This window comes from Rhododendron vialii, chromosome 7a (assembly GCF_030253575.1).
Source record: "Rhododendron vialii isolate Sample 1 chromosome 7a, ASM3025357v1".
NCBI lineage: Eukaryota > Viridiplantae > Streptophyta > Magnoliopsida > Ericales > Ericaceae > Rhododendron > Rhododendron vialii.
In genome coordinates, this window is record NC_080563.1 from 34,417,530 (window position 1) to 34,442,953 (window position 25,424).

At 44.6% G+C, this 25,424-nt stretch overlaps 4 protein-coding genes across 4 annotated transcripts; all 4 read left to right on the forward strand.

The window, feature by feature from the left end:
* The first annotated feature begins 4,248 nt into the window (after positions 1 to 4,248).
* Positions 4,249 to 4,801, forward strand: LOC131332944 (uncharacterized). Its single transcript, XM_058367253.1, has 3 exons — positions 4,249 to 4,513; positions 4,599 to 4,689; positions 4,765 to 4,801. Exons 1-3 carry the CDS (start codon positions 4,249 to 4,251, stop codon positions 4,799 to 4,801), a joined length of 393 nt encoding a protein of 130 aa, XP_058223236.1.
* A 1,708-nt stretch (positions 4,802 to 6,509) lies between these two features.
* Positions 6,510 to 7,136, forward strand: LOC131332945 (uncharacterized). The gene has a single exon (XM_058367254.1). It carries the CDS (start codon positions 6,510 to 6,512, stop codon positions 7,134 to 7,136), a length of 627 nt encoding a protein of 208 aa, XP_058223237.1.
* An 11,015-nt stretch (positions 7,137 to 18,151) lies between these two features.
* On the forward strand, positions 18,152 to 19,045 carry LOC131332946 (uncharacterized). Its single transcript, XM_058367255.1, has 2 exons — positions 18,152 to 18,499; positions 18,605 to 19,045. Exons 1-2 carry the CDS (start codon positions 18,152 to 18,154, stop codon positions 19,043 to 19,045), a joined length of 789 nt encoding a protein of 262 aa, XP_058223238.1.
* Positions 19,046 to 19,333: 288 nt separating this feature from the next.
* Positions 19,334 to 21,487, forward strand: LOC131332948 (uncharacterized). The gene is made up of 4 exons (XM_058367256.1): positions 19,334 to 19,489; positions 19,616 to 20,323; positions 20,480 to 20,812; positions 20,963 to 21,487. Exons 1-4 carry the CDS (start codon positions 19,334 to 19,336, stop codon positions 21,485 to 21,487), a joined length of 1,722 nt encoding a protein of 573 aa, XP_058223239.1.
* The last annotated feature ends 3,937 nt before the right edge of the window (positions 21,488 to 25,424 follow it).

Here is a 25,424-nt window from a genome sequence, read left to right on the forward strand (position 1 = left end):
ACCATTAACTGGCGTGCGCCAGTAAAAGATGGGCCACTGGTCGATGACTGACACGTGGCAGATGACTGGCGTACGCCTTCAGGACACTGGCGTATGCCAATTGGGTTTTGCTGGGGCTGGTTGGCTCTGATTTGAAGGGTTCGAAAGGGGTTTGAGAGAGGTTAGGGATGCTCAAAGCTCAACCACACCTTTGTCCTTAAACTGTTTTCGACCTAAATCATCATTGGGGAAATAAAAGATCGACAAATAACGTTATCTGGACAGTCCAGAATGGGGTGTCTACATATATATATATATATATATATATATATATATATATATATATATATATATATATATATATATAAAATACATAAAAAAAATACATAAAAAAACACCCAAAATCTCAATCTCTTAGTTCCAAATCAATTTTTTATGATCCGAACCGTTCAATGTGTACAGAATGTGATTTTAAGGGTGCTCGCAATAAATTAGCAAAAAAAATGATCGATAAAGGCTTGATTTGAGCAGTTTTTATTTAAACCGTTCAATAAAAAAGTGTTCAAAACTGTTCGGATCAAGCCCTTCCGGTCATTTTTTTTGCTAATTTCTCATGGGTACCCTTAAAATCACGTTCTAATCACATTGAGCGGCTCGGATCATCAAAATTTGATCGGAAAACTATGGGGTGTTTTTTTGGGCGTCCCCGGAACCGCCCCATTTATGTATGTATATATATATATATATATATATACACACACAGTCCAGATCTCCTAAGGGATCCCGCACGGTCTTACCGTGCGGGACTCTCCTTTTCCAATCGAATTGCAACGATCCGAGCCGCTCAAAGTGATCAGAACGTGATTTTAAGAGTACCCTCACGAAATCAGCAAAAAAAATGATTGGAAAGGGCTTAATCCGAACAGTTTTTTATTGAACGGTTCAGTAAAAAACTGCTCGGATCAAGCCATTTCCGATCATTTTTTTTGCTGATTTCTCGCGGGTACCCTTAAAATCACGTTCTGCACACTTTGAGCGGCTCGGATCGTCGCAATTTTATCGGGAAAAGGGAGTTCCGCACGGTAAGACCGTGCGGGATCCCTCATTGGATCCTAAGTGTATGTGTATATATATATACACACACACTTCACTAGTTGGACCTAAAAATATAGTTTGGGCTTGACCTTTTTTTTGGTAAACAGTTTGGGCTTAACCACTTATTTTAGGTCTATTGGTTCTTGAGCATGGGCTCTTATTTTTTCTTGTAGCCCACTTGTATGTTCAGTTGGAGCTTGGGCTCTTTAATTTGCAATTTTGCCCAATATTTGCACCGGGTTGCTAGCTCTTGCAGCAAGCTTTTGTTAACAGGGGACTACCATAATCGATGTCAACATTCAGAGATCTCTAATGCAAAAAAGAGGAGAAATAGATGAAAAAAATGTGTAAGTACGTGTAGTCGTGTACGTTTCTCCTTTAGGCGTAAACGAGGACTTTTGTGCATGATGTTATATATATATATATATATATATATAGAGTCCGGATCTTCTAAGGGATCCCGCACGGTCTTACCGTGCGGGACTCCCCTTTCCCGATCGAATTGCGACGATCCAAGCCGTTTAAAGTGATCAAAACGTGATTTTAAGGGTACTCGCGAGAAATCAACAAAAAAAATGATCGGGAAGGGCTTGATCCGAACAGTTTTTTATTGAATGGTTCAGTAAAAAACTGCTCGGATCAAGCCCTTCCTGATCATTTTTTTATCTGATTTCTTGCAAGTACTCTTAAAATCATGTTCTACACAATTTGAGCGGTTCGGATCATCATAATTCGATCAAGAAAGAAGAGTCTCGCACGGTAGCGTGCGGAATCCCTCAATTTGAGCGGTTCGGATCATCGTAATTCGATCAAGAAAGGGGAGTCTCGCACGGTACCGTGCGGAATCCCTCATTGGATCCGAGTGTGTGTGTCTATATATATATGTATAAAGAGATGTCTCTGAGTAGAAGACAAGCTCCTCGGGCTAATTTCTTGTTGTTTTGAAAAAGGCAAGGTGTTTGGATAATGTTTGACTTCTTTTGGCATTTGGTAAATGCCTTAAGGCTGGGTTCCAGAACTCAAATAAGTTTTTATTTTTTGTTCAATAACAAGGGTTGTTCCACAAAAATGAAAAGAAGGTACTACCCTTTTCAGAATTTATATAGGTACCAATGGGCACCGGAGAGGGAAATTGTACCGAAGGCCACGCCGGGCCATCTCCGACCACCGGAAGGCCGATTTGAGCCGTCCAAAAATTCTAAAAAAAAAAATTGAGGGGGCATAAGTGAGAATCAACGGCATCCGAGGTGTGTAAGGTGCTTGATCCGAGCACCCCTTTTTCGTATAGCCGTTGATTCTCGCGTAGGCTCCCTCGATTTTTTTTTTTTTTTATAGAATTTTTGGACAGCTCGGATCGGCCTTCCGATGGTCGGAGACGGCCTAGCGCGGCCGTAGGTACGATTTCCCTCTCCGGCGCCCATTACTCATAGCACAACTCCTTATTTTTAAAGAAGACAATTTCAAGCTAAAAAATCATGTGCTTACGCAATTAATTTTCTTATCAATATGAATCTTGTTTGATAGATCTCATTGAGATCTTTAATATGATGCAAAAAAAATTAAATTTTTTTTATTTACATTATTTTTGAGTTTGAAAATATGAAATAAACTTTTTATTTGGGTTTTGTAAAATGACCCTTTTTTTTTTAAGAAGTTCTAAAATAAGTACTTATTTTTTAAGAAAGTTTTCGGAACGGGACCTAAATTTCACGGGTATGACATGCAGACAAGCTATTTGCATGTAGTTCAAACATTTTCTCTTTTTAATATGCTCAAAGAAGACAAAAAAGTCAACGAAAGAGTTTGTCCAAAAGATCTTACCTTAGATAGTTAGGGCAGTCCATGGTCCGAATTGAATCGGATTTCTATGAATCCAATCATAATCTGTATCTCACGGTTTTTAGAAAAATGCTATCCAATCCTAATCCAAAAAGTCTCACGGTTCGATCCTATTTTTATCACGGATTTCTTTCCATAAAAATAAAATGATGCTACTGCCAACTAAAAATGCAAAGTGCAAACACTTACTAGGTATGACATTCCATAACATTATACTTATTATCCGTTAAGTTTTATATATAGTCACATTAATGTAAAATTGTTAAAAAAATTCATAACAATTCATAATTATCTATATAATATGACAGGAAAGTTTTCAAAATCCCTAAATTTTCTCCTATATTTTGGACCCTAGGATCGATACATATTTTTCTATGGCTGAGATCTACGAGTGGGAGGGTTAGAATATATATTTGGAAAGGAAACCTACAACTGTGATTTACGGGTGCTATTCCTTCGAATCATTCCTTATATAGATACCTTTTAGGAGTATCATTTATCATATCTTATTACATGATACTTTTCGGTGAAATTATACCTTATATGGCTTCTATTAATTCCTTTTATAAAAGTCTCCCATTTAATGCCAAATTCAATCGCCGAAATTATACCTTCTATTCATTTTATCATAATAAGGGCCCGTCCTGGAACGTAAAATAAGCACTTATTTTTTAAGAAAGTAATTTCAAGCTCAAAAATAATATGTTTACGCAAATAATTTTTCTACTAATATGGATCTTGCCTAATAGATCTCATCAAGATCTTTAATACGGTGCAAAAAAATTAAAAAATTATTTTTTATTTACATTATTTTTGAGTTTGAAAATGTGAAAAAAATTGCTTATTTTTTAAGAAGGTTTCTGGAACGGGGCCTAATTCCTTCTATTCATTTAGGTATCATAATTCCTTCTATTGATTCCTTTTACCATTCATCTTCTTAACTCTCTACCTCTCCCACCACAACACCGAAATCACCAATAACTGCTTTGGAACTACGTCAAATTGAGGTGAGTTTGTTTTTCCTATGTACGTACAAGCTTTGGTTTGAAGTGCAGTGTTGACTGTTTTTCCTGTATACAAACTTTATTTTTTTTGTACACAGAGAGTTTTGGAGATTTTCTTTTGCAATGAGTCTTTGAAACAAGATCCTAGGAAGGCTGCCCGAGGCCACGAATTAATCTCAGTCCACACTTGGGAGGTAAACACATAATCAAAGAATAGGTGATTATTAGTTTCCAAACCATAAAACACAGCTTTTATCATTGAGATAACACCCCATGCCAATTAGCCAACCAATCCTTAGTTGAGAGCCTTCTTAACATAGCAACCCACAAAATGGAGGCCATTGTATGGCCCAAAGAAGTAGCCTACTTTAGAGAACATCTTTACGAGGGTAGGGTTTACTTTTTAAAATCTGTGGAGATAATGGAAGTTGATGAAAAGTTTAAATTAGTCCCATACTGCTACAAGATGTCTTTCACCGATGACACAAGAGTAGAACATTACGTGTTCAAATGTGATAAAATCCCTCTTCATTGGGATTTCAGTATAAGATTACGAGACATCCACCATTTCACCAACAAGTATGAGCAATTGTTAGGTACGTTCCTAGATGTCGTCCACTAATTTTTTAGTTCACTATATTACATATATTTGTTTTATATCTCTTTTTATATATTATGCAGATGTGGTTGGATTGGTTGTTAACGTCACAGAATGTCGAATTGTTGGAAATCGAAATTCTATGGTTAGAGATGTAGTGTTACTTGACCGAAGGTATGGTGACTTATTTTTCCATGACATATATTCATACGATTTGAAGTTAATCTTTGTTTTCTATTTCATAAACAGTATGACGTTTGTTCGGCTTTCTTTATGGAATGTGTAGCAGGCCGAGCAAAATGGCGCATGCCATTTCTGAACGTGATCCGGTATCCCGATCAACTCTGAGTCATTTTACCCTCGACGATCAGAACGCCGAAGGCGTCCAGAGCCGAGGGTCCTGATTAATTATGACTCGCTTAATCGCCTCGGCCTCCAGCACCCACGCAAGTGGGAAACGCCTTCAGTTGGACATCCTCCGATGGTAGCACAACACGCTCGGTGCCGAACGAGCGTAGCCATCATTCCAGCTCACCTGCGTGGGAACAGCAACCATGGCAATGATGATGGTTGTGACGTCATCCAAACGGTTATAAGGATAACGATGGGGGCACGTGAAGATGTCAGCTCATCCTATAAACGATTACAAAACCCTAAACGTGACGTAAGAGTGACGTCAGCCGACGCGTGTCGAGCGTTGGTGCAATCTTGGAGATCAAGCTAAGAGGTTCCCTATAAATATCTCATTATGCCTTCTTGGAAGAGGTACGCACAGAAAAAACCCTAGCTCCTAATTCCCAATTTCTCTCTGCAAATGAACTGACTCTTGCACCGGAGGGCCATCTTGGAGAACCTCCGGTGTGGTCTTTAGTCGTGCTTCATTTTGCAGGGTGAAGAAAGAGACTAGGAGCGGATCTCAAACCCATAGTCAGAAAGTGTGAACCATTCGGAATGAAACGCCACAATTTGGTGAACCCGACGTGAAACGGCTGTTTCTCAGATCCATGGTGGCTCCTCCGTGTCCTCCAAATCTTTTGTCCTAAAAATTTCTCTCTCCACCGGATTTCCACCAATCTCCCCCTATTAAAAATGGGCAGAGCACCCCCACCTCCTCTTTTTCAACCCCTTGGTTCCTCTTTGCACATCACCTCTGAAACTGGTATCAATGCCGCCTCCCCATTTTCACTCTCCTGGATTTACTCCTCCAGGCTTAAGCACCTCCATCCAGCGTCCAGTAGGTTTAAGTGAAAACGCTCTAGCATACATACAAATGCTAGAACAGCAGCAAGAACAGACCAACGCTGACGTCGCCATTCTCAAAATGGAGATCACAAAAATTAAGGCCAACGAATGTCCGGCGGCCTCCCACTCCGGATCTAAGGGACGGCGCCGGCGAGGAAATCTACCACCTCTTCCTCCTCTGGTTGGTAATGAACGACCACATAGAGTCTCAGTCCATGATCGCCTGGACCCACCATTGATAGAGCACCGAGCCGGGGAGAGCGCTCGCTTTAGGCAGCAACTCTCCCCAATTCATCAACGTCTCAGCAATGGCGCGGGACTAAGAGGAAGAATAGGGCGATGAGAAGGGAGCCCGCATACTGTTTTCTTGAGTTCATCGGCTGGAGACAAATACTCTCAGGGCTCCCAGAGTTACGATACCATGGAATTTTAAGACAACGATCAGGCTCTCATCCCATATGAATCTGAACGGCGAAGAAGCTGAACGCCGCGAAGGAACGGGAAAGGTTCCCAGAGCCATTGCGTAGAACATGATGAAGTCCCTTGGGAAAAGACCTACGACGGACGAGCAACAAATTCAGTAAGCGCTCGGAAGCTTCCTCGTGAAAAAAGCGTAAGTGTGGTCGTTCGGCATGACGATCGTCCTAGCCATCGAAGGGTCTATCATATTGAAAATCTTTCAGAAGAGGATCACAGAAGGGTCCCCGTAGAGAAGAGAGAGAAAGGGGGGATCTCAACGTCGGCATGATGTGATGACAGAAAAGGAGAAGGAACAGGAATACCGAGCATCGAAGAAATCTCGGAATACTCAAGAAGGTCTCTCTCCTCGGCCAACTCACGAGTATCAATTGAAAAAGCTGACAGAGTCTCCCTTCTCGGCTAAGATCCAAGCCACCTTGCTGAAGCCAGGGCTCCATCTCCCGAAGTTTCAGAAGTTCGACCCCAGCACAACCGAAGCATACACCCATCTCATCAGTTACAGAAGCACCATCTCATGCGTTACCGATGACGACGCCATCATGTGCAAAGCATTTCCCTCGAGTCTTGGGCGCCTCGGCCTGTTATGGTTTAACCAATTAGAAGCAGGATCGATCCATAGTTTCAAAGAGCTTGAAAGGGCTTTTAATTATCGGTTCATCACAAGCAACAAGCAAGCCAAGAAAGAAGATGCCCTAGCACAGATGAGGAAGAGGCCTGGCGAAACGCTTCGAAAATATGCCGAGCGCTACTGGCAATTGTTTAACGAGATACCCGGTGTTGATCAGTACTGGGTAGCAAGGAACTTCAAAAATGGATTGGAAATAGGAAGCAAGATTCTGGATGAGCTGGCAATCCGGGCACCTCATGGAATGAATGAGCTAATGAGGACGGTTGAATAGTTCTGTTCCTAAAAAGAGTTCCTCGCCAAATGAGAACTTCAAGGAGGACAAAACTCAACCGCACCCTAAAGCCTTCAAATCCCCACGTGTAGGGAGGTATTCCCGAACAGGTGCAAAATGAGCCCGAGCACGGTCAACAAAGGGTCAACGCATTGTGGACCACTGATATGAGAAGTCAATGGTCCAGAGAGGTTGTACGATTCTCGGTACAATAACATGAGACGTTATTGGACCAGATACAAGGAAAGTGACATGTGATGCCACTGTTCAGATACATTGTTCGGCAAGAGAAAAGCCGAACAGAAGGAGAGCTCCTTAGAAAGGATATGGTCCAAATTGTTTCCTTAGGACCAGTTACATGTGAAGTAACTGGTCCAGACCATTTGTTCGGCTATGAGACGGCCGAACAAGGAAAGAGGTCCTGTCAGATAATGAAATAGAGGGAACATTCCGGAAGAGTCCAGAAACAGTGGTATTCCGTTAAGGAATAAGATCCCGAGAATATAGGGTCTGAGAAAGATACCCAATGAGAATGGGATGTTCGGTCAGTAATGGAAAAGAATCCTGAAAGGACTCTTTTCCATAAATTGATAAAGGAAACGAGAATCCTTGATATCCTGGGTTTCCTATACGAGTTGGGAATCCTATGGCAATAGGGATGCTTGGGCACCAAGCATCCGAATGTCTATATAAACAGAGCAAGCCTAGAGGTAAAAGGTACGCAATACACTGCAATCTTATTGCTTTCCTACTGATAATTAGGGTTTGATCATTAGTACGAAATACTAACAAAGGCATCGGAGGGCCTTTGCCACGAGAGGCAAAGGTGCGCTCACTCCTTGTCTGTTTTGCAGGATAAGGGTTTCTCTGACGAATTAGGGTTACGTTCAAGAGGCACGTGGAGCCGCTGCATTCCAGTGCTGTTCAAAGCACTACTTGAATTTATCCACCTACAATTGGCGCCGTCTGTGGGAAACGAAAGAGTTCCCTTTGAAATACGACCATGGTGGAAGTAGAGCCAGTAACGCCACACGACCCGAAGGATGTGCTAATTGGAGGAGGGGATAAGTCTCCACCCGGGGCTCCGAGAAAGCCCGAAGGAGGACACAGAAGGACCACGAGTAAGGGCCACCCCCTTACTATCCATGGCAACTCCAGAAATAGAGATGGAGAGACGGCATCGAAGTCCACGAGAAGGACTAAATCCCATCGAGGGGATGAATCGATTGCACACTCCAGGAGTATATGCCGTAGCGAAGACGTTCTTGATAAGAAGAGACAAGAAATCGAGGAGTATGCTCGTTTGATCAAAAAACGAGAACATGAGATCAGAGAATTAGAGAAAATCAGAGAACATCCGGAGGACTCTGGACTATCTCGAAGAAATTCTAGAGGTAGTGAATATGCTCTGGTGCAGTATCAAAAGGCTCCTTCGCGAGGAAGGAGGAGCAGAAGCAGAAGTCTGACCCCGAGGCGACGTAAAACTTCTCCACGAAAAGGGAGGAGCAGGATCCGAACACCCGAGCGAAGGAGGGTATCTCCAAGAAAGAGGAGAAGCAGAGGTCGGAGTTCTACCCCCGAAGAAGAAGGGAGTAGAAAACATCATAGGGACAGGTACGAGAGGCCTGATTCCGATTGGGAACGAACTAGATCCAAGAAAGGACCAGAGGATGAAGCCATGACTGCACGGGAAGCAGCACGGAAAGCACTGCAGAATATAGCATCTTCCCCTTTTGCAAGAAAGTTACAGGAGGCTAGATTGCCGACCAGGGTAAAGCACGGGACATTCATCCTCTACGAGACAGATGCTGATCCCGTGGCCCATATACAGCATTACCAGCAAGCGATGTTTATGCATGAAGGGGATGATGCAATCATGTGCAAGATGTTCCCGTCGAGTTTGGGGAAGGTTGCTCTGTCCTGGTTCCACAAACTGGGCTCGCGCTCCATCCGAACATGGGTGCAATTGGCCGAGGAATTCACTGCATGGTTCTTGACGAGCAGGAAAGCTCCCAAAACCTTTGAGAGTCTTTCTTTTATGAAACAAGGAGAGGACGAGCCGATCAGGACTTATGCAAAGAAGTACTGGGAAACCTTCAACGAAATTGAAGGATGTAGTGAAGAGTACGCAATAGCCACGTTCAAAACGGGTTTACCTGTTCGGGGGGAACTGCGTAAGTCTCTAAACATGAGTCCCGTGCAGACATTGGCAAAATTAATGGAGAGGATTGAGCAGCACGCCAGGAACGAGGATGACATCCTACGAGAGGATGGAAAGTTGGCCGCCGAGCAAGTAAAGGGGCCTATAAAGAAAGTTGACAAGCCAGAGCCCAAAACTTATCGTGAAAGGAAAGATTATGGGCAGGCGAAGAAAGAGCAATACAAGGATAAACAAGCCCCGGATCCCAAGTCATTCTTTTCAATAAACACGGTTTGGAAAGAGCCCATTTACAGGATTCTTTATCGAATAAAGAATCAACCATACTTCAAATGGACCCCAACTCTTGGTGGGAATAAAGATGCAAAACGTGCTACGAATCAGCACTGCAGTTACCATAAGGATTGGGGTCACATGACAGAGGACTGTGAGATGTTTAAACGACATCTTGATGATTTGGTCTCACGAGGTTACCTTAAAGAATTTATCCAAGAAGATTCCAAGGATAAAGACAAGGCAATGGAATTGGATTACGAACAGATTCCAAAAGGGGTAATCCATATGATACATGAATTAGCCGAACCTTATACGAGAAATGAGGTGAGATTGCTTCAGAGGCAAGTAAAACATGACCAACATGTAATGCAGTTGGGGAAGAAAAGAGGGCGCGACGAAAGGGCAAGTAACGAGGGCATAGTTTTTACAGATAAAGATCTGGGAGGAGTCCAGGTACCTCACAATGATGCTTTGGTCATAACCCTACGAGTTGGGGAATATGATATGGAAAGAATCCTGGTGGATTCAGGAAGTTGCACCGAAGTGCTGTACTATGATGCATTTAAGAAACTGGGGCTCACACAAGAAGATTTGGTACAATCAGTAACTCCATTGGTCGGATTTGGAGCAGGAGCAGTTTGGCCGTTAGGCAAGGTAACTCTGCCTGTTCGGGCTGGGACAGTGGTGCTACGAACCGACTTCTTAGTGGTGGATGTACCGTCTTCCTATAACGTGATTATAGGAAGGACATGGTGGCACAAGATGAGGGCGGTCTCTTCAACTTTTCATCAGATGGTAAAGTTCCCAGGGTCTAATGGGATTGAGCACATCAAAGGTAACCAAAAGATAGCTCAACAATGTTTGGTATCCATCATTAAAAGAGTCCATAATGCCCACCATATTAATACTGTGGAAACTCCGGATCTGCCGACCATTGAGGATATCGGAAAAGACCCAACCGAGAGGGTGGTTGAGGATTTGAAGAAAACACAGATCAATGAGACTGATCCAAATAGGTATTTTCTAATTGGGGAATCACTGCCAGAAGAGGAAGAGAATGAACTGATTAGTTTTTTGAAAACTTATGTCGATGTATTTGCTTGGACACCAGAGGAGATGCCTGGGGTGAATGCAGATGTTATCTGCCATCATTTGAATATAGATCCACAGCATAAACCGGTCATTCAAAAGAAACGAAGGGCAGCCGTACAGCACGTTGACGCTGTAATTGAAGAAGTGGATCACTTGTTAGAAGCCAAGGCAATAAGGGAAGTTTATTATCCAGAGTGGCTATCAAATACTGTTGTCGTCAAGAAAAAGAACGAAAAATGGCGTGTATGTGTTGACTTCACAGATTTAAACAAGGCGTGTCCTAAAGACAGTTTTCCTCTTCCAAGGATTGACCAGTTGGTTGATGCAACAGCAGGATATGGACGGATGAGTTTTCTCGATGCATATCGAGGATACCATCAAATTGCAATGTTTGGGCCAGATCAGGAGAAGACATCTTTTATTACACCACGAGGGTTGTACTGTTATAACGTCATGCCTTTTGGGTTGAAGAATGCAGGGGCAACGTTTCAGAGACTGGCAACCATTATGTTCAGAAAATTGCTCGGCAAAACTATGGAGGTTTACATAGATGACATGGTGGTAAAGAGTAAATCTGGGCAAGGCCATATTGCAGATTTGAGAGAAGCTTTCGATATTTTGAGGAAATACAAGTTGAAACTCAACGCCTCGAAGTGTGCGTTTGGAGTCGGCTCTGGAAAGTTTTTGGGCCATCTTGTAACTCTAAGGGGAATAGAGGCAAATCCCGACCAGATAAAAGCCTTACAGAATCTGGAAAGTCCTCGGACAACGAAAGAAGTCCAACGATTAACTGGGATGGCAGCAGCTCTTAATCGATTTATTAGCCGATCAAGTGACAAGTGCAGACCTTTCTTTCAGCTATTGAAGAAAAGGGAAGGGTTCGAATGGGGAGCAGAATGTGAACAAGCCTTTCAGAATCTAAAGGGATATCTGGCCTCTCCTCCCCTACTCTCGACTCCAGAAACAGGTGAGTCTCTGATTTTATACTTAGCTGTTTCTAAGCATGCTGTAAGTGCAGTACTTTTAAGAGATAAGGGATCCGAGCAAATCCCAGTCTATTATGTGAGCAAAACTTTGTTAGATGCCGAAACAAGGTATTTGCCCCTCGAGAAATTGGTCCTAGCACTAAGGACAGCAACTAGAAAATTGCCACATTATTTCCAGAGCCATAAAGTTGTGGTCTACACCGAGTTCCCATTAAAATCACTGCTCCGAAAGGCAAATTTCTCGGGAAGGATCTCAACTTGGTCCGTTGAGTTGAGCCAATATGAAATCGACTATCAGCCGCGCACAGCAATCAAAGGCCAGGTGTTGGCAGATTTTGTGGCAGAGTTCTCACCTACGGTTGCACCTCTGCCTCCTACGAGAAAGGAGTGTGAAGCAAAGTCTCCTGTAACGAAGAAACAGGCGTTAGCCGAACAAGATCCCCTGGAATGGAAGCTGTTTGTTGATGGGTCAGCTTGCAACACCGGTTCAGGTATTGGAGTTGTGCTTTTACCCCCTGAAGGGTCAATGTTAGAATTATCTGTTCGGCTAGGGTTCAATGCATCAAATAATGTGGCAGAGTATGAGGCACTCTTAGCTGGTTTGAGAAGTGCAAAAATCCTAAAAGCTGAACGAGTTAGGGTGTATTCTGATTCACAGCTCGTGGTCCATCAACTGTCCGGGCAATATGAAACCCGGAGCAAGAAGATGGCGGCATATGTACAGGTGACCAGAGATCTACTTGATACCTTCGAAAGGGTGTATATTGAACAGATAAGTTCTAGGAAGAATGCTCATGCAGATTCATTGGCATGGTTAGCCGCAGCTGTGCCATCTGAGTTTAAAAGAAAAATAGCCGTAGAGTATTTGGCTGAGCCGAGCATTGGCAGAAGTGTAGAGATGGTCTTGGACGTGAACCAAGGACCAAGTTGGATGGACCCAATAGTGGAGTTTTTACGAGATGAAGTACTCCCTTTGGACAAAAAGGAGGCACATAAAATCAGGACCAAATCTGCTCGGTTCTGGTTATCCCCAGAGGGAAAACTATATAGGAAGTCTTTTACAGGACCCTACTTGCTTTGTGTGCATCCTGAGATGGTGCAAAAGTTCCTCCACGAAATTCACGAGGGGACTTGTGGAAGCCATGCTGGTGGTCGGTCCATAGCCCACCGAGCAATCACCCAAGGGTATTGGTGGCCGTACATGCAAGAAGATGCTAAGGTGTACGTAAAAATTTGTGAGAAGTGTCAGAAATTTTCACCAATGATTCGAACACCAGCCGAGGACCTGGTGCCGCTGACAAGTCCCTGGCCGTTTGCTCAATGGGGAATGGACATAGTGGGTCCACTACACAAAGCAACTGGGAATCGAAAATTCCTATTAGTTGCAACAGATTACTTCACTAAATGGATTGAGGCTGAGCCGTTGGCCAAGATTACTGAACCTATGATAGAAAGGTTTGTGTGGAAAAGCATCATAACTCGCTTTGGGGTACCCTATTCGTTGATTACAGACAATGGGTCGCAATTTCAGAAGAAATTCAAAACTTTCTGTGCCCAGTATGGGATAAGAAATTATTATTCAACTCCAGCTTACCCTCAAAGTAACGGACAAGCAGAGGCTTCAAACAAAACAATCCTTGATGGGATTAAGAAACGTTTGGATAAGGCAAAGGGGAAATGGCCCGATGAATTGCCATTGGTCCTATGGGCATACCGAACAACGCCTAGGAGGTTTACGGGAGAGACCCCCTATTCATTAGCATATGGAACAGAGGCTGTTATTCCATTAGAAATAGGTCTGCCGACCAACAGGACCACTTTGGTTGAAAGTGGAGGAAATGACAGAGCCTTGGAGATTGAGTTAGACTTTGCCGAGGAACGACGAGAACGGGCCTTGGTGCACTTGGCCTCATACCAAGAGCAGCTCATCAAAAGTTATAACAAGAATGTACACCCACGAGAGTTTGGTGTTGGAGACCTTGTGCTACGAAAAGTGCTCGGCAATACTAAAGTGGCTAATGAGGGAAAGCTAGGGGCAAATTGGGAAGGCCCATATCGAGTTACAGAAATCGCGGGCATTGGGGCTTATCGATTGGCGGACTTGGACGGGAACCCAGTGCCAAGACCTTGGAATGTCCATAATCTGAGAACGTTTTTTATATGAATAAATTTTTATTTTTGCACATCGTGATTGTGTGAGAGTTACGAATAAAACTCTCTTATGTTCTATTTTTGTTATTTTAGCTACAAGGGGTACGAGTAACGCCCTCTTGAGTTTTATAGTTTATGAATAATCGTTACTTTCTTAGTATAAACTGCAGTTCTCGTGGTATTTGTTTTAAATACGAATTACGAAATTGGTTTCCCTCATTCATATTGGGGAGCAGGGTATAGGATATCCATTTAAGTACGTGACACTTGAACACAAGTTCGAAACACTTGTGTAAATTTCAAACATTTAAGTACGTGAAACTTAAAACAAAAGTTTAAGTACGTGAAACTTAAACTCAAGTTTAAGTACGTGAAACATTAATCACTGCTTATCAACTTTTAAGTACGAGACACTTGAACGCAAACGCAAGTACGAAACACTTGTGTGATGTTCTAAGTACGTGACACTTAGAGTGTGAGAACACTTGTTTGGAATTTAAGCCATGAAATATCCAAGTACGAGAAACTTAACATTGCATATGAATACATGCATACAAGCATACGAATATATGCACAAACAGTCCACAGCATACGAAAATATGCACAAACTTGGAAAGCATACGAATATATGCATAAAGTACGTGACACTTTAGCCGATTTAAAGTACGAAACAACTTACATAAGTACGAAATACTTAAACTTTTCACAAAACATCCATGATAGAAATATGTGGAACAAGTATCTTGACAGGAATCATTCAAAACACAGATATAAAGAAAGGCAGAGCTCATTCATCTTCAGTGAGATCTTGCACAGAAGAAGGAGCAATTACAGGAGCTACTGGTGCAATCACATCATCAGTGGCAATTTCCTCTCCACGTTGACCATCACTGACTTCCTTTTGGCCAGGATTGGTCATATCAATCTGAGGCTCCACTTCAGAAACAGGTTGCTCAGCAGACACGTTCACCACCTGCTCATCATTCATCTCTTCTGCAATATCCTCCTCTTGACTGGCAACACTGGGTAGTTCAATATTGGTCCAGAGAGGAGATGATTCTGGAATCTCAGCTTTGGCAAGGCAAGCTGTCCAAGAAGCCACCCAGACTTGGTCTTGTATCCCAGGCATTTGGCTTGTGTAACTTTCCGTGGCCACCTTGATCCCTTCGTTGTATCCCTTCTCAAATGCAGCTTTGGTTTCATTCTGACTTGCCTCGAGTTCCCTCAGCGTCTGATTTAGGCTGTCCTCAGTCCTCTTCAGTTGTCCCTTTAAACCATCAGCCACTCCCAAGGCTTGGTTTCTTTCTCTCTCAAGCCTGATGATGGTGCGTTGAAGCTTGTTGTTCTCACCGACCAGTTTGGCACGTTGGGGCTCAGATTGGCTGAGTTTTTGAGCCATGGCCACCATTTTTTGCATCACCTGGAAACGTTCAAAACAGTTAAACAAACGCTATGGTATACTATGGTTTACAAAAGTGAAATTTTACCTTGGCATTGTGAGACATGAATGAGCTTAGAAGGTTGTCAGGCGAGCTCGCCACCTCCTTCTGCATATCTCCTGGCAGCAGAAAAGCTTGAGACAAGGCAAGGGCAGTGCCTTCTGACTCAACACTGTCCCGAGCAGTGATAGCTCGATTCCCGTGTGAGAATGGAGGAGCCCAGAGGGGAGCAGGTGATGAAGAGGATGTAAGGGGTCTTTCTTGAGTTTCCTCCACTCGTTGACGTTTCTCACGGTGAAGGGCTTCAATCTCTTCAAGGGAAAATCCTGGGGGAGCATCTGTTTGAGTTTGAGGGCGACGACCACGACCTTGAACACTTTGGCCCCGACCACGACCTCGACCAGGAATGGTGAGGAGGCTGCCCAAGTCAATCGGCCGGTTCATCTCTGAAGTTGAGAAGGTACGACCGCTGGAAGACGAGTTGGATGTCGAACTGGAAGCTTCCTCAGCAAGAGGAATTGGTTCGTCGGAGATTGGAGGTGTCCGAGAACGCCTTTCTTCGGGAACAGGTCTTGAAGGACCAGCCGCTGCAAGGTTGTCCGCTGCTCGGGTACGCCGATCAATAAACCCCCCGTATGACGCTTTGTAACTCAGCAGAACCTGAGCCGCTCTTGCTCGGCCAGCAAGGTAAGTCCCTTCGCCGTTGAAAGCAAGTGCTCGCTTGATATCAGCTACATGCACTTGAGGGGTTATGATATTATAACCCCGGTTAATGTTCGAAGCTGCAGCCGAGCAAAGCATAAATAATTAGAAAGCACGAAAAAGCTTTTCCTATGAAAAAGGACAAGGATTTGAAATTAGGGGAAAGCACTAACGTGGGCTCCCGAATACATGAGGAGCGTGAAAACCAATCACTTGGCCGTCCTCATCTCTGGGTTCGAAGTTGCCCGTGACAATCAGGAAGTCGTCGTCATCCCCTCGAGCAGAGTCAGGGAGTTCAAGGACAAGCTTCTTCCTAGAATCCCTACTCTTTAAATAATATGTGAGGGCATCCCGGTTCTAGAGATACTGTATAGGTGATGAATGTCGTATAAACCTAAAGAGGTCCCTAACATCTGATTTATGGTGTTGATGCCCATAACTACTCGGAAGAAGTTGGCAGAGACTTGCATTGGGGAAAGTCTATAATACGCCAAAACTTGGCGAAGCAGAGGAGCCAAGGGGAATCTAACCCCGCCCTCAACAATGGCTACTACAGGAATGTGAAGAGTGTCGAAATCGAAACTCTCACGAAGGGCATCCTCAGGAGCCAATACAGTGGCTACATCGTCAGGAATCCCATATCGAGATCTGAAACTAGCCATGGCTTGAGGAGTATTACAGTGCCTTCGAAATCTACCCATTACCAGATAGGATTTTGGAATTCTACGAAGTGTAAAGCAATGGGGACAATGAAACCCTAAACTGCGGTTGAAAACAATCCACTAGAGAAATGGAGTTGTAAGAAGAAGAAATGATGACTTACGAGAATAGTCGATGGAATCCTTAAAAGAAGAGGTCTTGAGACGATGAACAGAGCTTCAATGGCGGGGGAACGCTTGAACAGTTTTTTCTTCTGGAGAGGGAGTCTAAGGGGAAGATTGGGGTGTTTTGAAAAATGGGACGAATACCCAAAAATACCCTACAGCCAGGGTGGCGTAAGTGAAACGTCACCCCAGACGGCGTTTGAGTGTTCCGTTTTCCCATAAACACGTCTGTTCGTATTTAATGAAACGCAATACGATGATCGACGCGTGTAAAGGTTAGGGCTAAAAGCCTGTGACGGCCACAAGAAAAGATGATTTTTTCTTAAGCAAAGTGATGAAACATTGCACCAATATGTGAAATAGGGTGCAGAAACAAAGTGAATTTGTTCGGTTAAAAGCTTTACTCGTCATCTGAGTAAAATATAAACGAGCAAAGCTGGGGAGCAATTGTAGGGAGGTATTCCCGAACAGGTGCAAAATGAGCCCGAGCACGGTCAACAAAGGGTCAACGCACTGTGGACCACTGATATGAGAAGTCAATGGTCCAGAGAGGTTGTACGATTCTCGGTACAATAACATGAGACGTTATTGGACCAGATACAAGGAAAGTGACATGTGATGCCACTGTTCAGATACATTGTTCGGCAAGAGAAAAGCCGAACAGAAGGAGAGCTCCTTAGAAAGGATATGGTCCAAATTGTTTCCTTAGGACCAGTTACATGTGAAGTAACTGGTCCAGACCATTTGTTCGGCTATGAGACGGCCGAACAAGGAAAGAGGTCCTGTCAGATAATGAAATAGAGGGAACATTCCGGAAGAGTCCAGAAACAGTGGTATTCCGTTAAGGAATAAGATCCCGAGAATATAGGGTCTGAGAAAGATACCCAATGAGAATGGGATGTTCGGTCAGTAATGGAAAAGAATCCTGAAAGGACTCTTTTCCATAAATTGATAAAGGAAACGAGAATCCTTGATATCCTGGGTTTCCTATACGAGTTGGGAATCCTATGGCAATAGGGATGCTTGGGCACCAAGCATCCGAATGTCTATATAAACAGAGCAAGCCTAGAGGTAAAAGGTACGCAATACACTGCAATCTTATTGCTTTCCTACTGATAATTAGGGTTTGATCATTAGTACGAAATACTAACAAAGGCATCGGAGGGCCTTTGCCACGAGAGGCAAAGGTGCGCTCACTCCTTGTCTGTTTTGCAGGATAAGGGTTTCTCTGACGAATTAGGGTTACGTTCAAGAGGCACGTGGAGCCGCTGCATTCCAGTGCTGTTCAAAGCATTACTTGAATTTATCCACCTACACCACGCCCCAAATTGCACCCCCAAAACCTGTGGTCGCGGCCCAGCCGAAGAAGCAGGTCAACACAGTCAAGATGGCTGACAAAAAGGGTCCGAAAGCCCATGACTATATAGTGGAAACCACCGTCTTTAAAGAGCCAATTTATTTCCTCTTCCGTACATTGGAGAGGGAACCGTTCTTTGTCTGGCCGAACCCTCCCAAGTTGAACACAGAAGAAGGTAATAATAATAGTCGGAAGAGATGCTCGTACCACAACGAGCTTGGGCATTACACCACGGCTTGCGCTCCGTATAAAGCGCTTTTGGAAAATCTGGCGGCACAGGGACTTCTCGATGACCATATTGACTGGACCAAAATGCCGAGGAGACAGCCGAACGCCGGTGGACAAAATCCTATTCCCCGTCCGGTCGGAGTCATCAATGTTATTCACGGACCAACTACAAGGGAGGCAGCAAAATAGCTTCGTCTAGAGCTTGACAATGCTCGAAAACTTACCCAAATTTTTTCTATCGATCGTGCTCCTAAGCGGATAAAGACGCTTGAGCGTCCCTGGTCAAACACTTTCACCGAGCAAAATCTCCAACGAATCCAAACACCCCATAACGACGCTCTGGTGGTCACGGTGCAAATCTCAACTCACTCCGTCAAAAGGGTGCTAGTAGATCAGGGAAACTCGGTGGAAGCGATGTACTTATTCCTCTTCAAGGAGCTCAAAATCTCAGAGTCATGCCTTCTCCCAGCAGAAGTTCCCTTAATTGGATTCAGTGGAACGCCTGTTTGGCCGCTCGGTAGGATCACCCTCCCCGTTGTCACAGGCTCGGTTGCTTCTAATCTAGAATTCGTCGTCGTGAACGCCCCAAATCCGTACAACGCAATCCTCGGCAGAAATTGGCTCCATTCGATAAAAGCCATCGCCTCAACCTACCACCAGGTGGTTAGATACATCGGCGCTAACGGCAGACAGTAAGATCTGTTGGGAGACCAGTTACAAGCCAGACAATGCTATGTCTCAGCCGTCGGAAAGACACCAAGCTCCAAACGAGTACATTGGGTTGAAGTCCCAGACAAACTAGTTCTCGAGGACGTCGGATCTCTACCGGAAGAAAAATCCATTGAAGACCTTATCAAATTCCCACTCAACAAAGATGCATCACGGTATTTCATGCTCGGCGCAGGTTTGCCTGAAGCCGAGCGTGAAAAAACGTTTCAGTTCCTAAAGAACAATATTGAAGTCTTTGCTTGGACGCCGTATGATATGCCAGGCATCGACCCGAAGCTCATCCAGCACTCACTCAACATTTCCAAATCGGCAAAACCAGTGATTCAAAAACCTCGGCAATTGGCATTTATTCATGCCGAAGCAGTAAACGAAGAAGTGAGCAAACTTCTCGAGGCGGGTGCCATCAAGGAAGTGCAATATCCCACTTAGCTTGCGAACCCTGTGGTGGTAAAGAAGAAGAACGGAAAATGGAGGGTTTGCGTGGACTACACCAATTTGAATGATGCTTGCCCAAACGACTGCCTACCCCTTCTGAAGATAGATCAGTTGGTAGATGCAACAGCGGGTCACGCTCGGCTCAATTTTTTGGATGCCTACAGAGGTTACCACCAGATAGCCATGAACCTAAACGACATGGAAAAGACGGCCTTTATCACCCCCAAGGGCCTCTTTTGCTACCTTGTTATGCCGTTCGGTCTTAAGAACGCGGGGGCCACATTTCAAAGAATGGTCTACTTATTGTTCAGAATGCTCATCGGTGAGATCATGGAAGCCTATATTGACGACATGATCGTCAAAAGCCTCAAAGCCGAGAACCACCTCTCTTACCTTGCCGAAGTCTTTGCAATACTGAAGAAGTACAAGTTACGACTAAACACCGACAAATGTGCCTTCGGAGTTAGCTCAGGAAAGTTCCTCGGTTATCTCGTCACATGGCGTGGCATCGAAGCAGATCCGAACCAAATCTCCGCAATTCAGCAATTAAAACCACCATCGACTCCTCGGGAAATTCAAAAACTGACAGGGATGGCGGCGGCCCTTAACAGGTTTATTAGCCGCTCATTAGATAAATGCCACGTTTTCTTCCAAACATTAAAGAAGCAAAGCCGACAAAGCTTCAAATGGACGGATGATTGCGATGCAGCCCTAACCGAGCTGAAATCTTATCTTTGTTCATCCCCGCTCCTCGTCAAACAACAGGCATTTGAAACTCTCTACCTCTACCTGGCTGTTTCTCCATATGCTGTTAGCTCGGCGCTTGTTCGACGGGAAGGCCTCGAAGACCAACCCATTTACTTCGCTACCCGAACCTTACTCCCAGCTTAAACCAGATATCTGCCACTGGAGAAGCTTCTTCTAGCATTGGTTACAGCTGCTCGGAAATTACTCCCTTATTTTCAGGAGCATCCTATCATAGTCCTCACAGAGTTTCCACTGAAAAACCTCCTAAGGAAGGCCGATCTATCAAGCCGAGTCTCTCAATGGGCGATCGAATTAGCAAACTTTGATATTCATTTTGAGCCTCGAATAGCAATCAAGGCCCAAGTATTGACAGACTTTATTGCTGAATTCACTCCTGGAAGCCCAGACGAAGAAGCCTTGGTTAGGCCTGATTATGGAATGCTGGAACAAGACGAGGCTCGGAAAACATGGAACCTATTCAGTGGGGACGTTTGGAAGCTACATGTTGATGGGGCATCAAACAGCAACGGTGCGGGTGCAGGGGTTGTCCTTGTAAACCCTTGTGGCGTCCTTTATGAAAATACTATCACAATCAACTTCTTAGCCACGAACAACGAAGCTGAGTATGAAGCACTGCTAGCTAGGCTCCGAGCCACTACAAGTTTACAAGTTTAAGACCTACACGTTTTCTGTGACTCTCAGCTGATCGTTAACCAAGTAACAGGGGATTATGAAGCTCGGGACCCAAGGATGCTAAAGTACAAGGCTACGGCTCTTGAGCTAATCCAAGGGTTCAAGGGGTTTCACATTGAACAGATCAACAGAGAGAACAACGCTCATGCCGATGCTCTGGCAAGTTTAGCCTCGGCAAGCAAAGCATCTGAATACAGAAACATCAGCCTCGCCGAGATCCACCAGCCAAGCTTTGAAGTCCCTGGGGAAGTTCTTAGCATTTCCCTCGGTCCTAGCTGGATGGATGAGATAGTCTCCTTCCTCAAGAATGATACGCTCCCTTCCGAAAAAAAGGAGGCCCATCGTGTACGCAGCAAAGCAGCCCACTATTGGATCTCTGAGAACGACCAACTCTACAGGAAAAGCTTCACCGGGCCATATCTTCAAGTAGTTCATCCGACCGAGGTCCCAACAATATTGACCGAACTTCACTCTAGAAGTTGCGGTTGTCACTCTGGCGGGCGTTCCCTTGGTCAAAGAGCTCTAAGTCAATGATACTTCTGGAAAGGAATGAAGAAGGATTGTGAAGAAATGGTCAAGAAGTGCAACCCCTGCCAACTTGTTTCTCCTATACCAAAGCAGCCTGCCCAATCCCTCAAACCTATCACCAGCCCTTGGCCTTTTGCTCAATGGGGCTTGGATATAGTTGGCAAACTTCCAAATGCCCCTAGAGGTTTCAAGTTTTTGATAACGGCAATAGATTATTTCTCGAAATGGGTGGAAGCCGAACCCCTCGTCACAACCACCGAAGCAGATGTTCGGCGATTTGTATGGAGAAACAACGTAACAAGGTTCGGCGTTCCTTACGCAATTGTTTCGGATAATGGCTCACAATTCGTCGGCAAAGAGCTAACAGGACTTTGTGCTGAATTTGGAATTCGATTTTTTAATTCAACCCCATCCTACCCCCAAGGCAACGGCCAGGCCAAAGCAACCAACAAAATAGTATGCGCTGGCATCAAGTGTCGGCTAGACTCCAAAAGAGGAAGATGGGCCGAGGAACTGCCTAGGGTTCTCTGGGCCTACCGCTCCACTGGCCAAACTCCTTTTGCAATGGCCTTCGGCATGGAGGCTGTCATTCCACTTGAATCCAGGTTCCCAACCCTGCGCACTGAAACTTTTGATTCACAAACCAATGATGAAGCAGTAGCTACCGAGCTTATTTTAGCAGAAGAAAAGTGAGACGATGCCCAGCTCAAACTAGCTAACTATCAGCAGGAAGTTGCTCGGGGCTACAATCGGAGCGTAAGGCTCAAGAAGTTTAGAACCGACGACTGGGTCTGGAGGAAGGTTGTCCGAGCCAGCCAGAAGACTAAATTCAAACCCAATTGGGAGGGTCCCTATAGGGTGGTCAAGGAGGTCGGCAATGGCTCATACAAGTTGGAAGACAAAGACGGAAGGGAGATTGAAAACCCCTGGAATGCTCTAAACCTCAGGAAGGCATGCCTTTGAAGCTTCTCCTCAGTTTTGGTCTATCACGCCCTCTACCAGTTTATTACTTATCAAAATGATGTACTTGTTTTGGTCAATTTTTTACTTAATGAGAAGTCCCACTTATTTCTGAAGCATCAATGTTCTCTATTACTCGATTGAATTGTTCAAACCTCGATCACTTAAGCTCGGCCTTGTGGCGTTTACAACTACGTTCGAATCAATCATTCGCAAAACACATCGTGGCTCGGACAACTCGACGTCCAGCGACAACACGATCAACGAACTTACAAGTTTGCTCTTGGCTCGGCTATGTTCATTCTTTGACTTGAACTAAACGGCCACTTGAAATATTTACTTAACATATTACCTTGGCATAAGACTGGCATTTTGAGCCGAGCCTTATACCAAAGTAGGGGCTGTTATGAGTAAATAACAAAACCTTGGAAACAAGCCAAGGATGCCTGACCTTCGGCCAAAATCAAGAAAATATCTCTAAAGCACAGAGGAACATTTAGCAAAGCAATTCAAGAGATTTTCTAAAAACATTAAAGATAAACAGAGAATTTAGAAACTGCTAGCAAGAGGGCTCGGCTTGGTAAATCGTTCGATGCCGTCCCCATTCAAACCATTACATCTGGCACGGCAAACTTCTGATGTTCGGAGCCGTCCAGTCCAAAATAAAGCTTAAGAACCAAAAAAAAAAAAAAGTACGGCTGCCAGTCAACTTGAGCTTCATCTCCTTTGTTTGATCCTCCGCATTCAACCAATCTGAACACGTTCATCCCTAGCAATCTTTTCCTGCACCTCAGAAAGATTGTCACCATCACCAACCTTTTCCTACTGCTCGACAGGTGCATCAACCATTTCCTCGTCATCATCCTCGGGTGGCAAAGGTTGGCATTCCTCTTCGGTATATGGAAGGTCAAGATCTGGCACAACCGGCTGAGGAAGCTGTTTAAGGAACTCAAATTCTGGTTGGATAGCCATCACCCCAGCCATCGCGTCGGCACCGGCAGTGTACCCCAGTCTGAAAAAATTAGTTAGCCGAGCCTCCAGCTCATCGTTCATCATTTTGCGAGCAATTTGGGTGTACTCGAGGGCAGCTCGATTGATCTTGGCTTCATACCCCTTTGCGTCGGCCTTCCTAAGTTTTTCCTTTTCTTCCTCCTTCATTTTTTTCATCTCAGCCTCGGAAGTCGAGGTAGAGGCTTTAGCTTTAGCAAGCTCTTTCTGAAGCTTCTCTACCTCAACTTCGGCATCTTTAACCTGTTGATCAGAGATCCTCCATTTGGTGCGGTTGGAGTCTCGGTCTGACTTATACCTCTCTCGCTCGGCACTTACCTTAGTGGCCTTATCATAAGCTTTCAAAGCAGCTTGCCCGGCTTGACATAACAACGAAGTCAGAATCAGAAGCGAAATGAAAATTTTTGAGGAAAAACTATAACAAATAAGCTAAATACAAGGAATACATGCACTAAATGAGAACACATCTCCCCGAGCCCAGGGAGGAGATCAGTTGGCCCTTGGTCGTAATCTCTCGGAAGAGCTAGCCCCCTTAAAAGAGTCACGACAAGGTTCGGTTTTTCTTTCACCGAGTCACTCATTTGTAAAATCCTGCCGTCCGACATCGTGTACGAAGGACTGAATTGACGTCAAACGGCGGCCTCGGTTGCAGGGTCGGTAAGATCGATGTGTGGGTCGGTGAGATTTCTTTGCTCTTTAGGCGGTGAGGCATGAGCAACATCAGAAGGAGCCGATTGAAGGATGTTCGGTTGTGGGACATCCTTAGATACCTTTTGCCTCTTCTCTTTTTGCTGCTTCTGCTGGTCTGTAGAGCCTCGACTTCGGCTAGGGTTAGCCGTCTTCATTGGGATCACCGGCCTGGGAATGTTCCTCCTTGACATATCCTCAGTAGAAGTTTCGACCAACTCGTCAGATCCGAACGGCGTAAGCCACTCCTCAGCCGTAAACCCGATCCTCGGCAACCTTACCCCCCCTATTGCCTCTTCTTTCGGATGCCTTCAGCGTTTGAGGTTACCTTCTTCTTCCGAGCAGCCTTGGTGGTCGGAACGCCTGTTGTCTTTTTCTTGCTCGGCTTGGCCTCTTTACAATTTTCCTTCCTCCTTAGCACACCCTTGTACGAAGGTCGGTAATCAAGTAGGGTTGGAGCGTGTCGACAAGCTTGGGCGAGAAGTGTGTCGCAGGCCTTCTCTCGGGAATTGGTGTTGAGTCCTTTCGATATTGGACCAAGCTCTACAAGCGGAAGATAGCAAGAATAAACGCATTAGCAACAAAAGAAAAGTCAGACGAACATTTCTGGAAAATAAAAAATAATGGTTCGGTAGTACCTCTCGTGTCCCTAACTTTCGGAATTGTATACCGATGCAGACCATCCCAAACTCATAGTTCCCATGAACTTCAAGGTAGAAATCGGCCCATTTATCCGTGTCGGATAAGCCTTCTATCAAAGGACTCTTTTTGGGACGAGTCGTAAGATACCGACGACCAGACTTACCTTGTCGAGACATGGTGTATGTGAAGAAGAGGTCCGTCGGCCTAAAGTCAAGATCTTGGCTCTCAATCAAGGCGATTACCGACATGATTATTCGGTAACTGTTGATCGCGGCTAATGGGGAGCCAGACTAAATCTCCAGAGTATTTCCCTAAGGAAAGGGTGAAAGGGGAACCGAAGCCCAGCCTCACAAATGGCCATGAAGGGTATGGTTATATGCTCGGGATGATGCTCCCTCTGGTCTTTAATTTCAGTGCTCCTAACTCGATGAATCAGCACGTCGTCAGGGATGTTGTACTTTACGCGGAATGCTTCGTACTTCCCGGGATCACACTAAAGTAATGAGTGTAGGGGCATAGCAGACCTTTGTCAAATAGATCGACGTCGCTCGGAGCCGACGTCGAAGCCTCGGTACTAGACAAAAACCTCGACTTGGCCTCACGACCCATTTGAGGATCGACTTCAGATTGCGTCTCTACGGTGAAG